The following is a 25,617-nucleotide window of genomic DNA, read 5'->3' on the forward strand; positions in this document are numbered from 1 at the left end:
AGCCTACACGAAATTTGAAGTGTTTCTAAAATCCCATATGGGAAAAATGAATTGTGAAAAAAAAGGTGTTTGACCGCTAGGTTTTATGAATATTATGACATACTGTGGTACTCTATTCAAATCCTGATTATGGTACTTACACTGTAGATATGTCACGCCCTGGCTCTGGGACTTATATGTTGAGCCAGGGTGTGTAGTTTCTATGTGTTTGTGTTCTGTGGTTAAGTTCTAGTGCTTGTGTTTCTATGTTGGCCGGGGTGGTTCTCAATCAGAGGCAACGTGAATCAGCTGTTGCTTGTTGTCTCTGATTGGGAACCATACTTAGGCAGCCGTTTGTGGGATCTTGTTCCGTATGGTTTGTGTTGTAACCAAGGACTTCACGTTTCGTATCGTTTATTGTTTTGTTCGCTGATAAATAAAGTATGTTCACATTCCACGCTGCGCATTGGTCCTCTCTTCCCGACGATCGTGACAAGATACAACATTATTACATTATTTACAGTGGCTGATGGAATTTTACAGTATGGCAGAAGCTGCTATCCACATGCTGCTACAGTACATTATATATTTTTAATTTGATGACATATTCAAAAGGTCTGAGTCTTAAATAGGACTAGAGTGCCATCTGCATGCACCATTGACAGTGGCCGTGTTCCAGAGCATCAAGACCATGATGTAGCATGGGTAAATTGTGACTGAAAATAATGAGTAGTTATTTAGGATGTAAGCCAGGTGATTTGTAAATCAGTCAGTCTCGACTCGCCTTTAACTCGCCTTTAAAGTCAGCTGCAATAGAGCTTGCCAGCTTGTAGTCCTAAAATGGCCTACCACTGGTTTGTTCAGCCATCCCAATGGGAAACATTAATGGCAAAAGAATAGGGTTTTGGAATAAACACCTGAAAATAAGGTCTGAGATTAACACAGGTTTAGGAGATTTTATACGTTTTGTTCTACAAGATAATAGCAGTCAGTTAACATGACCTTTATGAATTATGCAGCCTTTATGTGCTTTATGTGTTTTTTAAATTACATAAATTCTTCAAAATTCACAAAAAGTGAGGTTAGTTGATGAAGATTATCTCATAGAACAAAACGTCTAATATCTCCTAAACCTGTGTTTACCACAGACCTTATAGAGAGAAATAGTAATGGCGTCTTTTCGTAGGCATTAACTCCGCAATGGTTCGTTGGACAAAGCCTATGAGGAAAATGAATGGCGTTTTTATTTTTTTTATTTTTTATAAACGCTTAAAATAAGGTCTGTGGTACACACAGGTTTAGGAGATCTGATACATTTTGTTCTATGAGATAATCTTCATCAGCTAATGCCACTTTTTGTGAATTTCGAAGAATTTATGTAATAATAAAAAACACATAAATCACATAAAGGCTTCATAATTCATAAAGTTCATGTTAACTGACTGCTGTTATCTCATAGAACAAAACGTATAAGATCTCCTAAACCTGTGTTAACCTCAGACCTAATTTTCGCGTTTATTCCAAAATCCTATTATTTCACCATTCATTTTTCCCATACGATGGCTGAACAAAAGATGGTTTAGTATGAAGATATGTAGAAACTGCTTCTCCAATAGAAATTCCTGATCACGATTGTAGGCGATGTCATGGCGACGTTGGCTTGCTAAACTCATGGGCAGAAACACGTCATCGGGTCTAACGGTCGTCTCGCGCCGAACTGCGCACGTGCAGGCCGTCAAAAAACTTGTCAGTTTGTCACTTTCACGAGGATAGAGTAATAAGATGTTCAGCTACTTAAGGCGTTGGCTCTAATCTAGGCTGTGCCTTTAGATTTCAAGAAAATTAACAACTAAGGAAGAATTGTCTACTTCTCTCATTCACTTCTCAAACCTCGGTCTGGTCTTCCGAGTATGCGTCGCAAGCGTTCCCGGAAGTCTGGGTTTAGAAAATGTGGCTGAACGAACATGAGGTAACTCATTTCCGGGTTTTAGGACTACAACAAAGATTTTTGTAACTAACCCAAGACAAACCACAGCCTGTCGTTTCCAATTGGAACAAATTAGTCATAGTGGGCAGAACAAGCAAGGAAGGGGGGCAGAGCCAAGCACGAGCTAGCCTCACTAGCCTCACTGCCTTTCCATTTCATATTCGTACTGCCCCCGTAGCTAAACTACGCCCCTAACAGGATATAAGCGTTAGTTACAGGTCAGGTAGTGACAAAATAACAATTCAAATCAATAAATCACGTGTCTAAAATTACTTGTCATTTGAAATAATGTGTTGACACAACAGCGGCAAATCAAAGTATACTGGTTATGAAACGGGCTCCAAAACGTTTAATTCCAGAGGAGGGCACCATTTTGAAGTACGGTTGGAAACAATGGAGCTCGCAAGCTTGTAGTCACAGATTGAATAATGAGCCAGATATTTCACCGGATGTATAAGTGTGAAGGATCCGGTTTGCGTTTCCACTCACTACCAAATATGGCGATGAGAGAAAGCCTAGTCGCCGGCAAATGGAGAAGATAGAGCGAGATGGATTTTGGCCGACATTTTGCTCACTGATGAAACGCGTTTGATCTCAATACAGTTTTCTGTTGCCAAAACTAAAATCTGTTACAAAAAGAGTGGACTAAGTTTAGTAAATTTTACCATTTGACAAAGTAAAAAAAAAAATTGCGTTGTTTTGAAGTAGTGCAAGGTAGATTTGCGTTATTGCACACGCGCACTTCAGAGTAGGCGTTCCCTGACGAATATATGCAAATATATGCTAGAACGCGCCAATAGGATCGCTCTTTGTTAGACCAATCGAAAGAGAGAGGGGCGGGATAAATCCATAAGACACTGTTTGCTGCCGGCGAAACTCAGTTTTGGGGTTGTGCAGAATTTTGCCGGGCGGGAACTCCCGCCATTTTTTCAACCCAGGCGTAAACCTCTTGCATATTTCAATGAAGTTATTACAACCCTTTACTATCATTGTAACAACTTCAACTTTCAAGGACGGAAACTGCGAGTCAAAAAAATTAGCTCCGTGAGAAGAGGCCTAGTCTTTGGAGACCGGAGTGTAGAGAGCGCGCCAGACCCCCAGACGGGAACCTCCGCTGTTGCGGCAAGTTTGAGAATCCTGTCAGCTCGCCTCTCCATCCTCCTTTCGGACAAGCTTGCAGAAGTTTTACTGGATAGCCTACCCGAAGAGTCCATTATAATTGCACATTTTTAAACAGCTGTTTTTGACAAGTTCGAGTTGATAAACAATGACACAACTACCGGCGAACAGAACAAGGATGTGCTTTTGACTGCTAGCAAGAAGTGCTGTGTTATTGTTTTGCAGCGAGGATTTAGCCGACTTGCTAGGTCAGCTAGCTAACTTAGAGGCTACACGTTGAATGCTCCTGGAATATATTTTGGATACTTGACTACATGCTAAGGCCATATTGTCATATTTTGCGTAGTTTTGTGCTAGGACTTTTATTCTTGAAGACGTCAATCGCTGCCGTTTCGTACTCAGGATGGCACCACTGCTGGGCCGGAAACCCTACCCGCTGGTTAAGCCGCTAGCCGAGCCGCCAGGCCCAGAGGAGGAGGTCTACATCATCGAACACACCAAGGAGGCCTTCAGGAACAAAGAGTATCCTTTCACATTATGGCAAAGCTGACTCAGTTCGCCAGATAGCTAGCTGACTGTCAAAGCACAACCATTATGCACACTAATTGGAACATCGTGTTTTCAATGTTATTCCGCTTCTGAAGCTTAATAATAGCTAAATAGCTAGCTATGTCGGATTTGTTGTGCTTCTTTGGGATTGTTTTGCCTATCGTAATAAGCGCACACAGTCACTCACTATGTTTCGTAGCCAAAGTTGTGCTCTCTTTTTTTAAACTAGCTAGACAAACAGAACAGCAGCTAACTACTATTTATTTGAAAATTGCACAATCCAGCAATCTATCTAGCTGATTTATGCATAACTGGTTTGGGTGATTCTCACGGTCTCTGCGTTTGTCATGCCGCCTCGGTGGCGCGTTTCCTAACATAGCTAGCTAACTTTACAGAGTAGATTGAAGAGCACACCGCTAAGGAAGGACAGATAACGTCACAGATTACACCACGTCAGTTCTTCTGACACTAGCTCATGATCAAATCGGTCGGATTTAACTTGCAGATCAAACTGGCAAGTTTGACTTGTTGGAAATACAACGGTTGTAATATGACTTGTAAGGAAAGGCAAACGTGTTCGTGACATGAATCACTTTCCAATCAAGTGTAGCCTATGCATGGCCGCCTGGCATGCCAGATTGATATAAAAAAGGCATCGTTCAGGTTGCTTAGCTGTGTAATAACAATGCAGTTCAATGCATTGTTTTGAGGTCCCCTGGCCCTACTACCAATAGATACAGAAGTGTTTTGGTGCCCCACGTGAGTTTGACATAATGTATTGCTCCTTGAGGCTGCATAACTCACTAGGCCATCATCCCCACTTTTTGTCTCTAGTCTAAAGGTACAGTACAATAACCATATCTGATAAGCAGAAAATTATGAGCCACCTGTAAGCAAACCTAAATACTACTACTATCCCAGTGCAAAGCATCATCAACCCAAAACGTTTGTGCTCTGCATTTTGTCAGTCAGTGCATTATAATGAGTAAAGTTTGTACTGCTTAACATCTAGCCTATAGCCATTGGGTTTATAGATGCCAAAGTCCTACTGATATCAGGACGTGACTTAACACATTGCTTAGTCCCTACAGAGAGGAACACTGTGAGATTTAGTTTCAGCTGGAGCACACTGGGGATTATCCTGCACTTTGGCTCTGTTATGAAAGGATCCAGAATCTATGCTTGGTGTGGGATGTCCCTCACACCCGGCCTTTTAATAATTGAAATCAATTGCTGCTAACCTGATTTATTCATTAATTATGAATGGGGGGTCTCTCTGGGTATGCCGTAGAGCTAACTGAGTCAAGTGACTAAGTGGCTGTGCCTATCCTGTATCCAAGTACTCACACTATGAGACTGTATGATCATTTGAGGGGAATAAATGTTGTTATCCTGATGAAATGGCTACAGAGAGTATGAGGCGCGCCTGCAGAGATACGCCGAACGCATCTGGACATGCAAGAGCACCGGCAGCAACCAGCTCACACACAAGGAGGCCTGGGAAGAGGAGCAAGAAGTCACTGAACTGTGAGGAACAAAAATGCTCTGTTTCAAAATAAATATAAATCATCATTACATACAGAGGCTAAAAAGATCACTGACTCCCGTTGAAGGTCACATGATTCACAGCTGTGTTATTGGATGTTCCCCGCGCGCCTCCTTCTTTTCTATTTGCAGGACGTATGGATTGAGTCATCCTGGAATCTAGTGAATCCAGTGACTGGGAGAATGCCTTCATTTTTATTTCATGAATAGAGGAGGGCGCAAAATAAGTGTGTGGCCTGGTCCAAAAACAACCCCTAGCACCCCCAACCCCTAGGCTCTTGTGTCCATCTGAAGGGATTGGATTAGGGATTGTTTATAGACAAGGTCTAGGTTCTCTCATTTGATACGTTTCAGTATAGCGTGTCCAGATTGGCTGCTGTGGTATTGAGTGCTGCGCTGTGGGAGGGCATGAAGCTTTGTGAGTTCCGTGTGTACACGAATGACCTCAGAGTAGTGCCACAGACAGGCTGTGCTCCTCCTGCACCCTCAGCGCAGGCCAGGCAGGATCAGCAGCCGTATTTAAAGATGTCTATTTATACCAGGCAGGGAAGCCATGGTTTGAATTGGCTCCCCCTGCTGGAGAAGTGGTTATGTACACTGTACAGATAGGATAAGCATTGGTGGTCCAAGCAGTCTGTGTTGCATTGAGGCATGTCCATTTGTATGTATTCCTCAGCTCGGACTGCTGCATGCATGTTTATGAATTACGGAAAGCATTTGCAGGTGACTCGATTTAGTGTGAATAGTGAAAATAGCAATAGCTACAATAAGCCACCATCTGTCAAAATTAGTTGAGTGAAAGTGCACCAATAAACCCAAATCAGTTAGTATAAGAAGACTGTTTATTGCTGTTATTTTCTATTGAGTGTTATAAACTGGGTGGTTCGAGCCCTGAATGCTGATTGGCTGACAGCCGTGGTATAACAGACTGTATACCATGGGTATGACAAAACATGTATTTTTACTGCTCAAATTACGTTGGTTAACCAGTTTATAATAGCAATAAGGCACCTCAGGGGTTTGTGGTATATAGCCAATATACCACGCCTAAGGGCTGTTTCCAGGCACTCTGCGTTGCGTCATGCATAAGAACAGCCCTGAGCCGTGGTATTTTGGCCATATACCACACCCCCTCATGCTTTATTGCTTAATTAGATAAATGAGATGTTTGACATGAGTGATTTATGTCCAGGCTTCAGGAAGAGTACCCACTATGGTTCGAGAAGCCCGTCCTGGAGATGGTTCATCACAACACGGTCTCCCTGGACAAGCTGGTGGACCAGGCCTGGGTGGAGATCCTCACTAAGTACGCCGTAGACGAAGAGTGTGACTTTCTGGTGAGATTCTTTTATTTTGGTCGAATGCTGTGAATGTTTGTTTTCATGTGGTGAGATAGTAGTCAATGAAGGTGGAAGAAATATTGTTAATGGAAAATATGTTGATAGAAAATGAAATCAAATTGTATTTGTCACATGCGCCGAATACAACAGGTGTAGACCTTACAGTGAAACGCTTACTTACAAGCCCTTAACCAACAATGCAGTTTTAAGAAAAATAAGTGTAAAGTAGAAAATAGATAACTTAAAAATAACAAATAATGAAAGAGCAGCAGTAAAATAACAGTAGCGAGGCTATATACAGGGGGTACCGGTACAGAGTCAATGTGAGGGGTCACAGGTTAGTTGAGGTAATATGTATATGTAGGTAAAGTGACTATGCATAGATGATAAACAGAGAGTGGCAGCAGCGTGAAAGAGGGGGTGGGGAACAATGCAAATAGTCCGGGTAGCCATTTGATGAGCTGTTCAGGAGTCTTATGGCTTGGGGGTAGAAGCTGTTAAGAAGCCTTTTGGACCTAGAGATGGTGCTCCGGTACCGCTTGCCATGCGGTAGCAGAGAGAACAGTCTGACTAGGGTGGCTGGAGTCTTTGACCATTTTTAGGGCCTTCCTCTGACACCGCCTGGTATAGAGGTCCTGGATGGCAGGAAGCTTGGCCCCAATGATGTACTGGGCCGTACGCACTACCCTCTGTAGTTCCTTGCGGTCGGAGGCCGAGCAGTTGCCATACCAGGCGGTGATGCAACCAGTCAGGATGCTCTCGATGGTGCAGCTGTAGAACATTTCGAGGATCTGAAGACGCATGCCAAATATTTTCAGTCTCCTGAGAGGGAATAGGCTTTGTCGTGCCCTCTTCACGACTGTCTTGGAATTGTACATATTTTACAAATTTTTGCACATGCTTGATCTGAAATATATTTTTACCCCCCTTCCCCAATTCATTTTTGGGATTTTTAGGTGGGGAAGGAAAAGAGTTTGCGGGTTAAGGTCGTGAAGATACACCGTCTTGAGGGGAACGATGAGGGGGAGACGTCGGAGAAGAAGCTAGAGGGAGCCTGCGACTCTCCTTCCAGCGACAAGGAGAATGCCAGCCAGGAGAACCAGAAGAAGGAACAACAGCTGCCCAGAGAGGAGGAGAGCCCCAGGGAAAGCAGGAGAGAGAGCCTCAGTGAGTATAGCACCTTTTGGGACATGTTGTGCTAACAAATAAAAGTATTAGATTTTGGGTAACCTACACCAAAATCCATAACACAGTAGAGGCGTGTCAACTTTTAAAAGAAATTGTGATCCTTAACGTTAAGAAAAATCCCTAATAATTTTTTGTTTTTTCCCACACACTTTTAATTACAGTGCAGTTATCACAAAACATTATTTTCTGTGTTATAGCCTTAACTAGACAATAGGCTATAAAAGCCTGGGGAAAGTTGTGTAATTTAAAGGAAGACTCAGCCAGTGGTGATTTTAGCATGTAAATCTTGGTGGGGCAAACTCAACAACAAAAAATGTAGATGCGTGCCAGGCCATGTTTGTATGCAGCTTTATTAACTCAATGATAAAAATAAATAAAAAAATTGCATTGTTTGCAAACTATGTGACTATGTGACAAAATAACATGCAAAACAGGTAACATACAGTGGGGGAAAAAAAGTATTTAGTCAGCCACCAATTGTGCAAGTTCTCCCACTTAAAAAGATGAGAGAGGCCTGTAATTTTCATCATAGGTACACGTCAACTATGACAGACAAATTGAGAAAAGAAAATCCAGAAAATCACATTGTAGGATTTTTTATGAATTTATTTGCAAATTATGGTGGAAAATAAGTATTTGGTCACCTACAAACAAGCAAGATTTCTGGCTCTCACAGACCTGTAACTTCTTCTTTAAGAGGCTCCTCTGTCCTCCACTCGTTACCTGTATTAATGGCACCTGTTTGAACTTGTTATTAGTATAAAAGACACCTGTCCACAACCTCAAACAGTCACACTCCAAACTCCACTATGGCCAAGACCAAAGAGCTGTCAAAGGAAACCAGAAACAAAATTGTAGACCTGCACCAGGCTGGGAAGACTGAATCTGCAATAGGTAAGCAGCTTGGTTTGAAGAAATCAACTGTGGGAGCAATTATTAGGAAATGGAAGACATACAAGACCACTGATAATCTCCCTCGATCTGGGGCTCCACGCAAGATCTCACCCCGTGGGGTCAAAATGATCACAAGAACGGTGAGCAAAAATCCCAGAACCACACGGGGGGACCTAGTGAATGACCTGCAGAGAGCTGGGACCAAAGTAACAAAGCCTACCATCAGTAACACACTACGCCGCCAGGGACTCAAATCCTGCAGTGCCAGACGTGTCCCCCTGCTTAAGCCAGTACATGTCCAGGCCCGTCTGAAGTTTGCTAGAGTGCATTTGGATGATCCAGAAGAGGATTGGGAGAATGTCATATGGTCAGATGAAACCAAAATAGAACTTTTTGGTAAAAACTCAACTCGCCGTGTTTGGAGGACAAAGAATGCTGAGTTGCATCCAAAGAACACCATACCTACTGTGAAGCATGGGGGTGGAAACATCATGCTTTGGGGCTGTTTTTCTGCAAAGGGACCAGGACGACTGATCCGTGTAAATGAAAGAATAAATGGGGCCATGTATCGTGAGATTTTGAGTGAAAACCTCCTTCCATCAGCAAGGGCATTGAAGATGAAACGTGGCTGGGTCTTTCAGCATGACAATGATCCCAAACACACCGCCCGGGCAACGAAGGAGTGGCTTCGTAAGAAGCATTTCAAGGTCCAGGAGTGGCCTAGCCAGTCTCCAGATCTCAACCCCATAGAAAATCTTTGGAGGGATTTGAAATCCGTGTTGGCCAGCGACAGCCCCAAAACATCACGGCTCTAGAGGAGATCTGCATGGAGAAATGGGCCAAAATACCAGCAACAGTGTGTGAAAACCTTGTGAAGACTTACAGAAAACGTTTGACCTGTGTCATTGCCAACAAAGGGTATATAACAAAGTATTGAGAAACATTTTGTTATTGACCAAACACTTATTTTTCACCATAATTTGCAAATAAATTCATAAAAAATCCTACAATGTGATTTTCTGGATTTTTATTTCTCATTTTGTCTGTCATAGTTGACGTGTACCTATGATGAAAATTACAGGCCTCTCTCATCATTTTAAGTGGGAGAACTTGCACAATTGGTGTCTGACTAAATACTTTTTTCCCCCACTGTATATTTTGTTTAGCTAATATATACAGTACCAGTCAAAAGTTAGGACACCTACTCCTTCAAGGGTTTTTCTTAATTTTTTAAAATGTTCTACATTGTAGAATAATAGTGAAGACATCAAAACTATGAAATAACACATATGGAATCATATAGTAACCAAAGAAGTGTTAAACAAATCAAAATATATTTTATATTTGAGATTCTTCAAAGTAGCCACCCTTTTGCCTTGCTGACAGCTTTGCACACTCTTGGCCCACCTGCCCTGAATGACAGGTCGCCACTGGACTCAGCGATATGAAGTAGATGTGTAAAGTAAACAGCATAGTGGGTCAAATTACGCAACAACTAAGAGCATTAATAATAATAATAATAATATGCCATTTAGCAGACGCTTTTATCCAAAGCGACTTACAGTCATGCGTGCATACATTTTTTTGTGTATGGGTGGTCCCGGGGATCGAACCCACTACCTTGGCGTTATAAGCGCCGTGCTCTACCAGCTGAGCTACAGAGGACCATTAAAGCGCAAGGCTCTGCTTCTCCGCTGGCCTCGGAAGTACGGCAACTAATCAGTCTCCTCCGTTTCAAAAATACCAAATCTTAGACACTCCGAAATGGGAGTCGAGGAATCAATTATTTTGGAGTCGACTCGCCACAGCTAAGTCATCGTCGTTAAGTTGGGGGGAAATGGCAAGCGACAGCAGCGTAGTCTTGTATGGCAATACTTTGAGGAGTTAAATGAGATGGAAATGTAAACTTTGCGAGGTGGAATTGAGGTACAGTAATGGTAGTACAGTCGTGGTCAAAAGTTTTGAGAATGACACAAGTATTGGTCTTCACAAAGTTTGCTGCTTCAGTGTTTTTATATATTTTTGTCAGATGTTACTATGGTATACTGAAGTATAATCACAAGCATTCCATAAGTGTCAAAGGCTTTTATTGACAATTACATTAAGTTTGTGCAAAGAGTCAATATTTGCAGTGTTGACCCTTCTTTTTCAAGACCTCTGCAATCCGCCCCGGCATGCTGTCAATTAACTTCTGGGCCACATCCTGACTGATGGCAGCCCATTCTTGCATAATCAATGCTTGGAGTTTGTTAGAATTTGTGGGTTTTTGTTTGTCCACCGCCTCTTGAGGATTGACCACAAGTTCTCAATGGGATTAAAGTTCTGGGGAGTTTCCTGGCCATGGACCCAACATTTCAATGTTTTGTTCCCAGAGCCCCTTAGTTATCACTTTTGCCTTATGGCAAGGTGCTCCATCATTCTGGAAAAGGCATTGTTCGTCACCAAACTGTTCTTGGATGGTTGGGAGAAGTTGCTCTCGGAGGATGTGTTGGTACCATTCTTTATTCATGGCTGTGTTCTTAGGCAAAATTGTGAGTGAGCCCACTCCCTTGGCTGAGAAGCAACCCTACACATGAATGGTCTCAGGATGCTTTACTGTTGGCATGACACAGGACTGATGGTAGCGCTCACCTTGTCTTCTCCGGACAAGCTTTTTTCCGGATGCCCCAAACAATCGGGAAGGGGATTCATCAGAGAAAATGACTTTACCCCAGTCCTCAGCAGTCCAATCCCTGTACCTTTTGCAGAATATCAGTCTGTCCTTGATGTTTTTCCTGGAGAGAAGTGGCTTCCTCGCTGCCCTTCTTGACACCAGGCCATCCTCCAAAAGTCTTCGCCTCACTGTGCGTGCAGATGCACTCACACCTGCCTGCTGCCATTCCTGAGCAAGCTCTGCACTGGTGGTGCTCCGATCCCGCAGCTGAATCAACTTTAGGAGACGGTCCTGGCGCTTGCTGGATTTTCTTGGGTGCCCTGATGCCTTCTTCACAACAATTGAATATAAAATTTAAAAAACTAACTCATTCCATTGAGGGTCGAGTGACTGTGGGTTTTCGCTCCTCCCTTGTACTTGATTGATGAATTAAGGTCACTGATTTAGTAAAGGAAGTCCCCTCACCTGGTTGTCTAGGTCCTAATTGAAACTGAAAATCAGCAGACATTAGGCCCTCCATGGAATGAGTTTTATCACATCCCTACAACACAGCACATTGAGCTTTAAGACATTTGGGATAGTTCAGATACTGCTGTGTTCACATATTAAAGAGACAAACCTGGATGAACATTTTTTAAATTAAAATGTACATTCAAAAATAGCGTAGAATCCACACAGGCCTCATCCAAAAAATTGACATGAGTGTTAAAATATACTGTGTGCTTGTTTGCCATTAGGTGACCGAGCACGGCGCTCCCCCAGGAAAACGCCCACCGCTATGAAGGAGGAGAAGAAGAGATGGGTGATGCCAAAGTTCCTGCCACACAAGTACGACGTGAAGCTGATCAGCGAGGACAAGGTTGGTGTCCTCTCCACTGCTTTAAAATGTATATTCACCTCCGGCCATCAAGTGTACATGTATTATGTAACTGGGTTGTGTTCATTTGTTACACAATGGAAGAAAATGGATTGAAAAAGGAAGGGGCTACCGGAACTTGTCGAATAAGAAACACACATTTTTTTCTTCTTCCTGTTACCAAATTGATTTAAATGTTTTTCCATTGCATGCTCTAATGAACACAACACTGACATCTATGTTATGTAATTTAAATGCATTTTTAAACCCTACACCAACAGGTCATCAGTGATGTCCCAGTGGACAGCCTGTTCCGGACTGAGCGCCCTCCAACCAAGGAGATCATGCGCTACTTCATCCGCCACTATGCACTCCGGCTTGGGATGGGAGAGACGGCCCCCTGGGTGGTGGAGGATGAACTGGTGAAGAAGTTCAACCTACCCAGCAAATTCAGCGACTTCCTCCTGGATCCACACAAGGTAAACCTAGATTTATATGTGGTTTGTACGTTCTTTTTTGTCCAAAAACCTCCACATAATCTCCTGTTGATGTAGGAGCTCTGGATTATGTGATGAACATGTAGGTAAAATACAACACTAAGACAAAACAGCATCATACATTGCCTTTAGAAAGTATTCATACCCCTTGACTTATTCCACATTTTGTTCTTACAGCCTGAATTGAAAATATATATTTTTCTCACCCATCTACTACACACAATACCCCATAATGACAGTGAAAACAACATGTTTTTAGATGTTTTTTCTAATTTATTGAAAATGAAAAACAGAAATATCTCATTTAAATTAGTTCACAGTGCTGAGTCAATACTTTGTAGAAGCACCTTTGGCAGCGATTACAGCTGTGAGTCTTTCTGGGTTAGTCTTAAGATTTTGTCACGCGTGGATCGTGCCAATTGTATTATTTTCAAAATTCTTCAAGCTCTGTCAAATTGGTTGTTGATCTTTGCTAGACAACAATTTTCAGGGCTTGCCATAGATTTTTTTACGTCAAAACTAACTCGTCCACTCAGGAACATTCCCTGTCTTCTTGGTAAGCAACTCCAGTGTAGATTTGGCCTTGTGTTTTAGGTTATTGTCCTGCTGAAAGGTGAATTAATCTCCCAGTGGCTGGTGGAAAGCAGACTCAACCAGGTTTTCCTCTTGGAATTTGCCTGTGCTTAGCTCAATTGTCTTTTTCTTTCTTTTTTTCAGAAAAACTCCCCAGTCCTTAAAGATTACAAGCATACCCATAACATAAATAAGTCCCCATTGATTGGCCTCATAGTGAAAACCCTGACCGGTTTCCTTCCTCTTTGGCAACTGAGTTAGGAAGGACGCCTGTATCTTCGTAGTAATATGTATTGATACACCATCCAAAGTGTAATTAATAACTTCACCATGCTCAAAGGGATATTCTATGTCTGCTTTTTTTTTTTACACATCTACCAATAGGTGCCCTTTTGCGCAGCATTGGAAAACCTCCCTCGTCTTTGTGGTTGAATCTGTTTGAAATTCACTGCTCGACTGAGGGATCTTACAGATAATTGAATGTTTGGGGTACAGGGATGAGGTAGTCATTTAAAAAATCTTGTTCAACACTATTATTGCACACAGTGTGTCCATGCAACTTAAGTCAAGGGGTGTGAATATTTTAAAGGGTTGAATGTCTTTATATAATATTTGTTTTTAAATATGTGACTAGTAGTTTTGTTTGCCTTCTAGTTTTTCGCAGAGAATCCAGTCTCAACCAAGCGCAAGAGCCTGAGCTCAATGGAGGGCAAACCCAGTAAGAAGCTGAAGACCTCGAACACCCCGGGAGAAGTGAATTCGGGGAATGAGAAGAAAAATAAGGATTCTCTCGGCATGCCCCTGAGCCCAGCAATCTGGGGCCACATGCAGGTTTGTCAAATTTGATACATGCTGATGTAATCTCATTTGCATATATTTTTTGCTGGCTTAGTGGTTTCATAAAGAATCTGAGAATTTGTTAAATGTTTTTCAATTGAATTTGCATATTTAGTCTGCATTGGATTGAATCAATAATGCATCCATTTATATTGTAGATGAAAATGAATGGCTCGCCTCTGAAGGTAAAGAATTCCGGAACCCCCAAGAAAAGAGAGGGTGGGGCCTCTGTCCTCTCCTCCCCAAAATCCAGCAAAAAACCTGGAGACAAGAAATCTGCTACTGGCAAAAAGATGCCCGGCAAGAGCGGCCAGAAGGCGTCCTCCAAAAAGGATGAAAAGGGTGGTGGCGCCAAGAAGCCCAAGATGAAGCAAATGACCCTGTTGGACTTGGCCAAGAGCCCTCCCTCTGTTGGAAGCCCCAAGAAGAGAGCCCGGAGCACCGGCCCAGGGACCCCCAAACTGGGCAAGCCCCTGCACCCCATGGCCCTGCACCTGCTGCGCTACTACAAGGAGAACAAGGGCAAGGAGGACAAGAGGAACGCCATGTCATGTCTCATATCCAAGGCGGCCAAGGCCCTCTCGCCTGAGGACCAGGGCCGGCTTCCTGAGGAGCTCCGCGACCTTGTCCTGAAGCGCTGGGAGCTGCTGGAGCACAAGAAGAAATGGGCGGCCATGAGCGAGGAGGAGAAGCAGGACGTGATGAGGAAGAAGCGCGAGGAGATCAAGGAGAAGCTCCGGGAGAAGACCAAGGAGCGGCGGGAGAAGGAGCTGCAGGTGCGCCGTGAGCAACAGCGCCGCTATGAGGACCTGGAGATCGAGGGCGGCAAGGCACTGCCTGTCTTCAAGCTGGTCGACATGCCAGAGGGGCTGCCCAACTCCCTGTTCGGAGACGTGGCCATGGTGGCGGACTTCCTCAACTGCTACGCGGGCCTGCTAATGCCCGATGACCAGTACCCGGTGACGGCAGTGGCCTTGATGGAGGCTCTGGCCGGGGAGAAGGCAGGTTTCCTCTACCTGAACCGTGTGCTGGTGGTGCTGCTGCAGACCCTGCTGCAGGATGAGTTGGCCGAGGGCTACAGCGAGCTGGACATGCCCCTGTCGGAGATCCCCCTCACCCTCCACTCTGTCTCGGAGCTCGTGCGCCTGTGCCTGCGGCCGTGCGACGCCCACGGCGATGACTCGGGCCAGGGCTCCGTGGGGGATGACTGGGGCCCCCTAGGGGGCTTCGACCAGGTGGTAAGCAGCGAGTTTCTCGAGCGGCTGGAGGCGGTGGAGGTGTTTGAGCTGACATCGACGGAGAAGGCCAGCCTGCTGGTGGCACTGTGCCACCGCATCCTCATGACGTACTCTGTGGAGGACCACGTGGACTCCATGCAGCAGCGCTCGGCCGAGCTGTGGAAGGAGAGGCTGGCCTCGCTCAAGGAGGTCAATGATCGCAAGCGGGCTGAGAAGCAGCGGCGCAAGGAACAAGCCGAGGTCAAAGGCGAGGAGGCTGCCAGTGGCGACACGCCGTCAGCCACCACCAAGGTGGAGAAGGAGGGTAGCGCCAAGAAAGATGTGAAGAAGGTGAAAGCAGAGCCGGTGGCCGCAGAGCCGGAAGACATGATCAGTACAGTGAAGAGTAGGAGGCTGATGTCCATCCAGGCCAAGAAGGAAAAGGAGGAGCAGGACAGACAGAACAAGGGTAAGGACAGCTGGACGTGTTGTAGGTCATTAGACAGGGCCAGTTTTCCTTGTCATGTCACGTGGTTAGGAAATACTCCCATCACTAGTCATAGAAAAATATTTCTTAACAAGGCAACAGTAAACATGTCGTCCCCCACGAATGATGCAGCACCCCGCTTGGGCCAATCAGTGTAATTTTGTAAATGCTAGATCTCTATGGCAAGACGCATCATTCACTCAAGTTTTGTCAAAATCGGGCCAGTGGTGTTTGCGTTCGCGTGGGTTAGCTAGACTCTTATCCCAGAGCATGTGTGCCAAATTTCATCACTCTGTGCCAAACCGATCAAGCGATATAAACATGTCCGTTATAGCGCAACCGTGTGGTCGATATGAATGTTCTTGCATATGTTGTCTTGAAAGTGTTTGCAACAAGTGCACCAAATGTTGTTACATTATGAATATCCTTGACTGATTTATATGCGTTTGTGCCAGACCACGCCCACGTGAAAGTTTATTGGTCAATAGCGGGCCATGTTTTAGGTACTAGTCTGGAAAATATTGCGTTGAGACCCTTTGTCCATAGATGCCACATATCAAGTTTCATGCAGATCGGTCATTCGGTGCCAGAAGAGTGTCGTATAAGTGTTTTTTACAAATTCAAATATGTTCCTTATGAGGAGAGGGACCTATGTATCACATTTCATGACTGTAGATCAATCAGTCAGGAGCTTGACCTTTCAAAGTTTGCATTTTCAATCTCTTGTTACATTGCCACCATCTGGCCAATCAGTGTAATTTTGTAAATGCCATATCTCTATGGTAAGACTCATCATTCACACAAGTTACGTCAAAATGGGGCCAATGCGGTCTGAAATCGTGTGTGACTAACGTACTATCAGACGGAGACAGATCCACAGTCCTCTCCCCGATTTCATCGTGGACAATTGGAAAGGATAAGATATCTATGGTTGAATTTGAGCCAAACAATGCTCAGAGTCCCTGGTTGCTTAGGTGATTTATGCAATGGGAATGCTCGGTTATGAATGATGTGCCTAGAAAAAAAAAAAGTGTAATTGGCTCAAATAATTGTTTTGTCTCCCCTCAGAGCGCATGGAGAAGGAGGCGGAGGAGGAGCGTGTCCGCAAGCAGAAGGCTGCAGCAGAGAGGGCCTTCCAGGACGGCATAACCAAAGCCAAACTGGTGCTGAGGAGAATCCCACTGGGAACTGATCGAAACCATAACAGGTCAGCATGCACACTTCAATGGTTCACAACAGGTTTAGGTGTTTTATTTACAGTTTACTCTTGATACATGCATATAAGTGCTCTGGTTTAGTGCATGCATTCTCAACGGTCCCAAGACAATGGATATATTAGGAATCGACAACTATGTAAAATGTAAACTGTTGTACCACATACAGTTGATTTTAATGTCACTGTTGGTTTATATTACCGTCGGTATTGACCATCCAACTCTTTGTGTCTGTGTGTTAGGTACTGGCTGTTCTCTGATGTGGTGCCTGGCCTGTACATAGAGAAGGGCTGGGTGCACGACAGCATTGACTACAGCTACACCCTCCCCCTGGAGGAGGCTGCAGCCGAGCCTGAGGACGAGGAGGCCACCAAAGAGGAGACTAATGGTGAGTTAGTACACTCATCACAGCTGAGTCTGCAAACCTTAGTACTAGTAAGTACAGCTTATACTCTTCACTAGCTATGTTTAGTGCCTCATGTCCCAGAAGAGTAAAGACAAATAATTGATAAATATAGCTGTGAGCAGCAATGAACAGGCCTCACATGATTACAGAAAGGACACAAGATCAGTTGAATAACAAAGCAAGCACTCAATCATGTAGGAACTATCTTTATGTGCAGTCATGAGTCTAAATACAAAATCTGGAGTGACTCTGACGAATGGTTCATGAGGAGAAGATGATTGCAGAGGATTTTGAGCATTAGCGTTACAAATGCAAAGAATGAGTTGCTAATAGTTTCCTTGTTTTAGATATCAATACCAAATTCACTGTGGTTCGTCTTAGGGACATCCGTGACAGCGATGTTAAGTTGATAGTCCACTGTGGAGTGGATTTACAGTGGTTTTAAATGTAACTCAGCCATCTTTTGACCAATCTCTTAGCTTTTCTCAAACTAAGGTAAGACCTGTACCATGGGCCTACATGTCATTTGGTTCAATGGTTCATGAGAAGATGACTTTGGAAGTATATTTAGCATATTAGCGTATGTGCTAATATGCATATACTGGTATAGTGTGGCAATCTTTGAATACGTCAACGTTATTTTCTTAAATTCTTTTGGTATTGTAATGAGTCAAAATACCACATTTGGAGTAAATGTGACTTTTAGTCCATGAGAATATTTTTTAAATTATTATTTTGAGCATAGTCGAGGTGAATTGTTAATAGTTTCCTTATTTTTTAAAGATCTCAATGCCAAACTTAGTTTCAAGTTGATAAGCCATTGTGGAGTGGATTTAAATAGACATGTAAAATGTGCTTTCCTTATTTATTAATAACTCCGCCACCTCTTAACCTAAGTCAAAGTCAGTGGGTGTGGTCGACAGTGCGCACCTCATCTCTGCCCTCACAACCAACCTGGATCGATGTTTGGTTTTAATGCAGACGAGAGCACTGAATCCAGCTTCACACAGATATGAGCTGGCGAAGGGTACCATGAGTTTTATGGTGCTTCAAGACAACTGGGAACTCAAAAAAATAAGGTCAAATCATGGCGTCAGTGATCTTCAGGTCAGAAAGTCTGAGTTCTAGAAAGCGGCCCGAGATTCTGAGTTGGATGACTGTTCAAAACAATTTCTCCCAGTCGGAGCTAGTTATTTTTTTCTCCATGTTTCCAGTTGTCTTGAATGCACTTAAGTTGGAGAATTCCGAGTTCCCAGTTGTTTTGAAAGTGGCATTAATGCTCAGAGGGAGACGGCAGGTTATTTATTCCCTTTGAGTCAGGAAGCAAAACACCTGCATGCTTGTGTTCAGTTTCCCAAATAAGTATGTTACATAAGCAAGGAGACACATTTTATTTTCATAGAAAGTCACCCAAGTAATTTCCTCTCTCAATGTGAAAAATATTTTCCCTCGATAACCACCAAGCCTCGGTATAAAATAGAACATTGTCATGCTCTGATCCCATATCTCCAAATAGTTTTGCGAACAGGCGTGCGCGTTGTGGATGTGGTTTGACGTAGTTTACAATTTAAGTTACCTGCTGCAGTATATCTCCCAAGTTCTGTGCTCGGCTCTTGTGCTGCCAGTCGCATGTATCATACAATACGTCCATATGGCAGAGGGAGACACATTCATAACTAGAGTGCAGAGGCCTGCGCGCCGTCCCGCCATAGATTGAGCTCCATCTGTACAAAAGCCCACCATTCAATCCCATGGAAGCTGTTTTTCGGCAATATAGTGACGCAGCACACTGATTCCTCTGTGCAGTTTCATGCTTGGGAATCGTGAGACCGAACAATATGTCCTCGTGAATAGAATCCAACATGTATAACAAACATCTCCCGCGACCCCATTTTTATATCAGGTGTCCCCTAGTTTGGGAATCGCTATCTTAACCAATCCCTTAGCTTTTCTCATAGTATGTTACAGGGTTCGTACTTCATGAAAATCCTGGAAAAGTCATGGAATTGAAATGTTTTCTAGGCCTGGAAAAGTTTTGGAAAAGTCATGGAAATTAATTTAATAATTTTTCTTAATGTAATTTATTTAGGCACAGTTAAATATTGTATGAATCAAAGAAAAATCAACATATCAGAATGACACTTTAGCGCGTCTGTGGTTGCGCGCATCACCTGCGTGCGAGACCAGTGGTCTGTTGCTCTAGGAGAGAGAGAGAGACAGTGAGACATTGCAGCAGCAGGTAGGCCTATATAAAACCTATAAATATGATAGAGAACAGACTAATAACTAGGTAGCCAATTCAAAACAAATATTGTACCCTGTAGTTAACTGTTTAGCAATTATTAGCGTGTATGTTTTCGTCATGTCCCCCAAAAAAATCCACCGACACTTGCGAATATGGCCATACAAAGTTGATTCATTTAAATGATTCACTTCGCCATTGTATTAGTTGGGATTTGGTTAAATCGTGATGAATCGAATGTGAATCAAAATCATTTGTGAATCGCAAACAGTAATATTAGGGGGGGGGGGGGGATATTAAATGTAGCCTTTTATTTTGGATTATGTGGCTTCAACTTGTTTTGTAGATACTTCCAGTTGATTTGGCCATCCAATGTATGGGACATTGCAACTCATTAGATGCTAGTCAGCCTGCAAAGTAAACACTTCTAAGGTAGCTAATATAAATATGACTACACTAAAAGGTACATTTACTGAAGAAAATGTGTGGTCTTGTTTCAGGGTAATGAAAAGATTTGTAGCCTACTATAGCCATTTCATCTTTGACGTATTAAATGAGTGAATTATTTCAAAATGATAACGTATTTGGTTGCAATGTTATGGTTGTAATGTTGCAATGTTATACAGGACAGCTAGTGGGTGTGTAGGCTTTTATTCCAGTCCCCCTCTGTTTGAGCAGAGCTTGATCAAAGGTCTGCACACCCAGTAGCTCTCCAGACTGAGGGTTGACCACATGTGTTTTTATACAGTTGCCTAACTGGTATTCTACTTTGGGGGGGGGGTGGGGGGTTAAGTTCCTTGCACAACGACAGGAGATGGTACATGGGATCAGAGAGCAGCCGCTGTGTCAATAACACATTACTCAACTGTTTTTATACGCACGTAGAGACGCCGCTAACGGTTGGTCATGGAAATTTGGTTAAAAATTCCATCTGTCAAAATGTGTATGAACCCTGAAGTTAAGAGAGGCCTACATACCGAATTTGAGATGTTTTCCAAGATGGAGGAAAATCGATCCTGAGGGACCTTATGGGCCCTTAAGGCAAATTTGTTCAGCATGTAAAAGACACCTACATACAAAGTTTAGTCTCTAGGTCAAACAGGGCGACAGATATGAGGGTTTAAGTGAGACTGCTTATAACAGTGCCATTCTTTTTGACCAAATTACTCATGGCCCTGTAGTTTCTGTGTGCCAACTTAGAAAAAAGTTAACAATCTATGCCATGTCAGGGAGAAGGGGAAAAACAATTATTCAGAGAATAACAATAGTTTTCACAACTTCGCTGTGAACCCCTAAATATAATTTATTGATATTATTAGTTGTAGGAGATGGTCTTGTTGCAGCATTAAACCTGGGTCGTATTCATAAGGGCACACCGTAGAAAAACGTAGTGCAACAGGAAGCTTTTCTTATTGGTTAAGTTCAGATAGTCCCTCACTTTCTTTGGTTTTGTGGCTACTGAACACGACCCTGTTCTGTTGCTGGTCCTGCAGATGTTGAGGAGGACGGTGGCAGTCTTGATGGTGCTCTGAGCGAGGGAGCCCACCAGGGGGCGCCAGCTTGCGTCTGCATAGAAACCACCACTCCCAACCAGGGACAGAACCTCTGGTAAGAAACTCACTGGCAGAGATGGTCATTGGTTGACTTGATAACTAAAACGTTTTGTGTCTTTCAATAACAATGTTGAAACGATACTTACACCAAAGAGCGGATTATTATATTTGTGCTATGATATACTATGTGTTTACGCCAAGCTTATGTTTGTGTTGAAGGTTTGTGTGTGATGCTCCGCGGGACCTCGATGACCTGGTGGAGAGCCTCCACACGCAGGGTGTGAGAGAGAGCGAGCTGAAGACCAAGCTGCAAGTCAGGTGAGGAGACAGGAGCCTTACATTCTACACACCCTCCACAAATTCACTCACTCACCCAATGACTGCTTTGTGAGTGACTCCACACTTTTTTATCTTGTCCTATTTATGCAAATGGCCCAGAGTTTGTCCTGGTTAGGTTACATGGATCAGGTATATGTGCGTGAGCAAGTCTGACTGACTGGGTGTTGTACGCTGACAGGTACCAGGACATCCTCCACTCTATCAACCTGGCCCGCAAGGGGAACCCAGGGCTGAGGAGCTGCGACGGCCACCAGGAGCTGCTCAAGTACCTGCGCAGCGACGTCATCGAGGTGGCCTCGCGCCTCCAGAAGGGCGGCCTGGGCTACATGGACGACAGCATGGATGAGTTTGAGAAGAAGGTATCTATTCATACAATCAATTCACATGTTCTGAATCAGGAGTTTTTCCTGATCACTTATCAGGTCATATGGTCAGGAAAAACGAATGTCCATACACATTATTTTGTATCTACCGTCTTATCAAGATCTTCCTCAATGCCCATTTACCTGTATTTGTCTTTGTGCCTTGCACATCCAGCAGAGTATGACCTCTGAACTTGACCATTCCCCCCCTGACCCCTGTCTCTGTGTATGTTCAGGTGCGTGACCTGGAGAACCTGAAGGACTTTGGGGAGTGTGTCATCACCCTCCAGGCTTGTGTCATCAAGAAGTTCCTGCAGGGCTTCATGGCCCCCAAGCAGAAGAAGAAGAAGAAGCAGGAAGGGGAGGAGAGCAGAAAGACTGAGGAGGTGGATGAGGAGAAGAAGCTGGCGGAGGAGGCCAGGGTGAGTAATACCTATTTTAGACAGATAACATCGTTACCTGTAATAAAAACAAGGCAACCCTCTTTCAAACAGCCCCTTATTTACAATGTTCTTGCCAGTATAACCCCTGTTATACATATCGGTGCGTAAACAGCAATTTGGATGGGGGGGAGGGTTAAACCATGGGGCCTATTTTGCAATTCAAATTAGGAAGGTGTTAAACAATAGTGTTATTGAATTTACCCGCATAAAATGTATATTTTCTCACAGACCCATTACCAGTTTTTTGGTTACATGGTCTGAAAATACAGGTTTCATGACTAGGTCTCGAGGTGGGTTGTAATGTACCGTGTTTTTTTTACCCCCTACCCCTTTCAGATATAAATAAAATATGTTATGGTAAAAAAGTGGGATTTGTGTCTGTATATGAAAGGGGTATTACTAACGTCTGATCCAGAGTCCGATGTTTCTTCATCCGGCTAATGGTTAAGGATAAGTTGAAGCTAGGGTAATCTGATCCTTGATCTGGTTTTAAAGGGCTTCTTCAAACCCAAGCTTAGTGGAGCTTTAGGAGGACTTTCTTTTCAAATTAAATAAATGTTTAATTAAAGTGCATGTTAAACACAATTTTCAGTAAAAAATCAATATCATAATAGAAAAATATATAAATAGTAATTTGTCTGCCGTGCAGGTGGCAACTGCAGTAGAGAAATGGAAGACTGCGATCCGTGAGGCCCAGACCTTTTCCCGGATGCACGTGCTGCTGGGCATGCTGGATGCCTGCATCAAGTGGGACATGTCGGCAGAGAACGCACGCTGCAAGGTGTGCCGCAGGAAAGGTGGGTGATCCTCAACGTCCTGGAGCTGTGTGAGGGAGTCCGAAAACTGAAGGGGGAATTTTAAAATGGTGTCAATGGAAAGGACATGGCAATTAGTAAGAAACAATTGCAGATAGTAACCTAAAAGTGGATCTAATTTTAACACTAAAGTCGATCCCAAAAAAAATATGTAGTGCTGAAATCTATCATTAGGTGGTGGTAGAGCACCGTGCCCCAAGGCCTCGTCAAGAAAACCTTTCACAGTATTGAGTCACCTACACCAGGGTTTCCCAAACTCTGTCCTGGGGCCCCCCCTGGGTGCACGTTTAGTTTTTTGCCCTAGCACTACACAGCTGATTCAAATAATCAAAGCTTGCTGATGAGTTGGTTATTTGAATCCGCTGTGTAGGCTGGAGAAAAAACCAAAACATGCACCCAGGTTGGGCCCCAGGACCGAGTTTGGTAAACCCTGATCTACACTACAGCATTTGACTGTCATTTTCTGCCTGTTGAAGATGATCTGCCTGAGCAAGGTGCTGTGAAGACTTTGGCGATCCACAAATCACCTTGCATTCCACTAAAGCAGGGGTGTCAGACAAGGCCCGCGACCCCATTCATTGAAATGACTAAAACTAAATTGAAACTGTGTAGAAATAATGACCTACATTTAGTCTCTTTAAAAATAGATTTTTACACCTGATAGGTGCAGTGAAGTGTGTTTTACTCTGTGTAGCTTGCTACATTCATCGAAACGAAAGCTAGACAGTCGGGAGCATAGAAAATTCCTAAAGCGATGGATATAGTGACAATATTTTTAGCATTTTGACGCAGAGGAATGTAATCAATTTTAAGTGCGGCGTTCCGGACTTCGGTGAAGACCGAATGCGGCACACGGGGCAAAATGAGTTTGACACCCCTGCACTAAATGAATCTTTGCAGTATAAATGAGCAAATTTGTTCATGGCCTTCGAGTCAGACCTCTCGAACAGGCAGAAAGACATGATTGACTAATGTATAGAGTCTTTGAATGACTGAAGTGAAGTTGCTATGCTACTTTATCAGCTATGTGTTGATCTTTGCTCTAGTAAATGTATTACCTTGATTTAACCAGTTATGTTATTGGAACACATTCTCTCTTCCAATAACAACCTGTACTCTCTCCAGGGACAGGGCTGAGGCCTCCTGTCCTCGTGCTGCGGGACATGGTTATCCCCAGTCCCAGGTAGGGCAGGGGGATGAGCCCAGAGCAGGGATAGGGTAGTGTCAAACAGGTGCAGGTGTACCACACACTGCCATACAGCCACACTACAGGTGAACTAGCAGTAAGATACTACAGTATAAGGCCCTGTATAAGTATTGAAGTAATATAATTACTATAAGTAGAAGTACAATACTCAAGGACCTGTATGAAAATACTCCTCTCCCTCCTATAGCTGATCTGACATTAGCAGAGTTGGTGTAGTGGAAACCTACCCAGTGATTTCAGATCAGCCATGGCTTGTAGCCTTATCTTGAACTACAACTATTTGGAAATGAGAGGGATTATATATGTTAGAAATGATTATGATTAGTCCTTGTTTTGGTAGAGCTAATGAGTGAACCCTTATCCTTGGGGGTTTGACCAGCTGTCTCATTGTAAATTTAGCCCTAGCCAAATCACCTTGGATGTTTCAGGGCAGCTCCTTGGCCCAATCCCATATCATCCCCTACTCCTTGTAGCTGTGGGTCCTGGGCTGTGAGGGATGCAGCACAGGCATTGTTCGTTTGCTCAGTTGTAGCTTTTGCATGCAAACACTGGTACTGTATGTATACATACACATACACACATTTCATTGTCTAGAGTTAATGACAGTGTAGGCCTAAACTATTTACTGAGTCTGTGACGATGATGATCTCTCCTCCATCATTCCTTCAGGTGAGGATGACAAGCTCATCCTGTGTGACGAGTGCAACAAGGCCTTCCACCTGTTCTGTCTGCGGCCCGCCCTCTACCGTATCCCCCAGGGGGAGTGGCTGTGCCCCGCCTGCCAGCCCGCCATGCAAAGACGCTGCTCCCGCGGAAGGTAGGGGGTCACACGATAACACACTACCTCACTGGAGGATTAAAGACTTAGCTGTGTCTAAACGTTCTGTTTCCTCGTCAAACACGACGAGCAAGCCGTTTCAATCTGAAGATGGTACTGTAGAAGCCACTTGGAAAATACTCTAGTGTTTTATTATTTGATGAGCCCCCAAATCAGCCCCTAGTTTCAAATGTTCTTCCAAACTTACGGCGTGTAAAGAAAGAAGACTGTTTTGCTAGAACGCTGGTTGGGTAGTTGTTGGGTACCAATTGGATGAATGCTCTTTAACATAGAATGCTAATGGCTACTTGTGGTTCTAGAAACTACAACGAGGACACTGAAGAAGAGGAGGTTTCTGAGGATGAAGAGGAGTCTGAATCTGAGGACACTGATGAAGATGATGAGGAGGATAAGGATTACAAGGCCATGGGCCACAGCTGTGAGTATTATTGACCCCAGTAGGGACCCTTACTTACCATAACCCAATGTAACAGTACT

The 25,617-nt window shown here is 43.7% G+C and overlaps 1 protein-coding gene across 1 annotated transcript in view; it reads left to right on the forward strand.

Annotated features, from left to right (window-relative positions):
- Nucleotides 1-2,845: 2,845 nt before the first annotated feature.
- LOC311106103 (tyrosine-protein kinase BAZ1B-like) overlaps nt 2,846-25,617 on the forward strand; it is a 30,332-nt gene continuing 7,560 nt past the window's right edge. The window contains exons 1-17 of the mRNA XM_084148415.1: nt 2,846-3,607; nt 5,045-5,161; nt 6,372-6,516; nt 7,476-7,686; nt 11,992-12,113; nt 12,392-12,589; nt 13,835-14,011; nt 14,176-15,703; nt 16,790-16,928; nt 17,178-17,323; nt 21,077-21,191; nt 21,356-21,454; nt 21,654-21,834; nt 22,074-22,259; nt 22,930-23,077; nt 24,972-25,119; nt 25,440-25,558. Coding sequence (XP_084004541.1) covers nt 3,489-3,607; nt 5,045-5,161; nt 6,372-6,516; nt 7,476-7,686; nt 11,992-12,113; nt 12,392-12,589; nt 13,835-14,011; nt 14,176-15,703; nt 16,790-16,928; nt 17,178-17,323; nt 21,077-21,191; nt 21,356-21,454; nt 21,654-21,834; nt 22,074-22,259; nt 22,930-23,077; nt 24,972-25,119; nt 25,440-25,558 — 3,898 coding nt within the window. The 5' untranslated portion in view covers nt 2,846-3,488. The remainder of the gene's footprint in view (nt 3,608-5,044; nt 5,162-6,371; nt 6,517-7,475; nt 7,687-11,991; nt 12,114-12,391; nt 12,590-13,834; nt 14,012-14,175; nt 15,704-16,789; nt 16,929-17,177; nt 17,324-21,076; nt 21,192-21,355; nt 21,455-21,653; nt 21,835-22,073; nt 22,260-22,929; nt 23,078-24,971; nt 25,120-25,439; nt 25,559-25,617) is intronic.

Source organism: Coregonus lavaretus (genome assembly GCF_964263955.1).
Source record: "Coregonus lavaretus genome assembly, chromosome: 30".
Lineage (NCBI taxonomy): Eukaryota > Metazoa > Chordata > Actinopteri > Salmoniformes > Salmonidae > Coregonus > Coregonus lavaretus.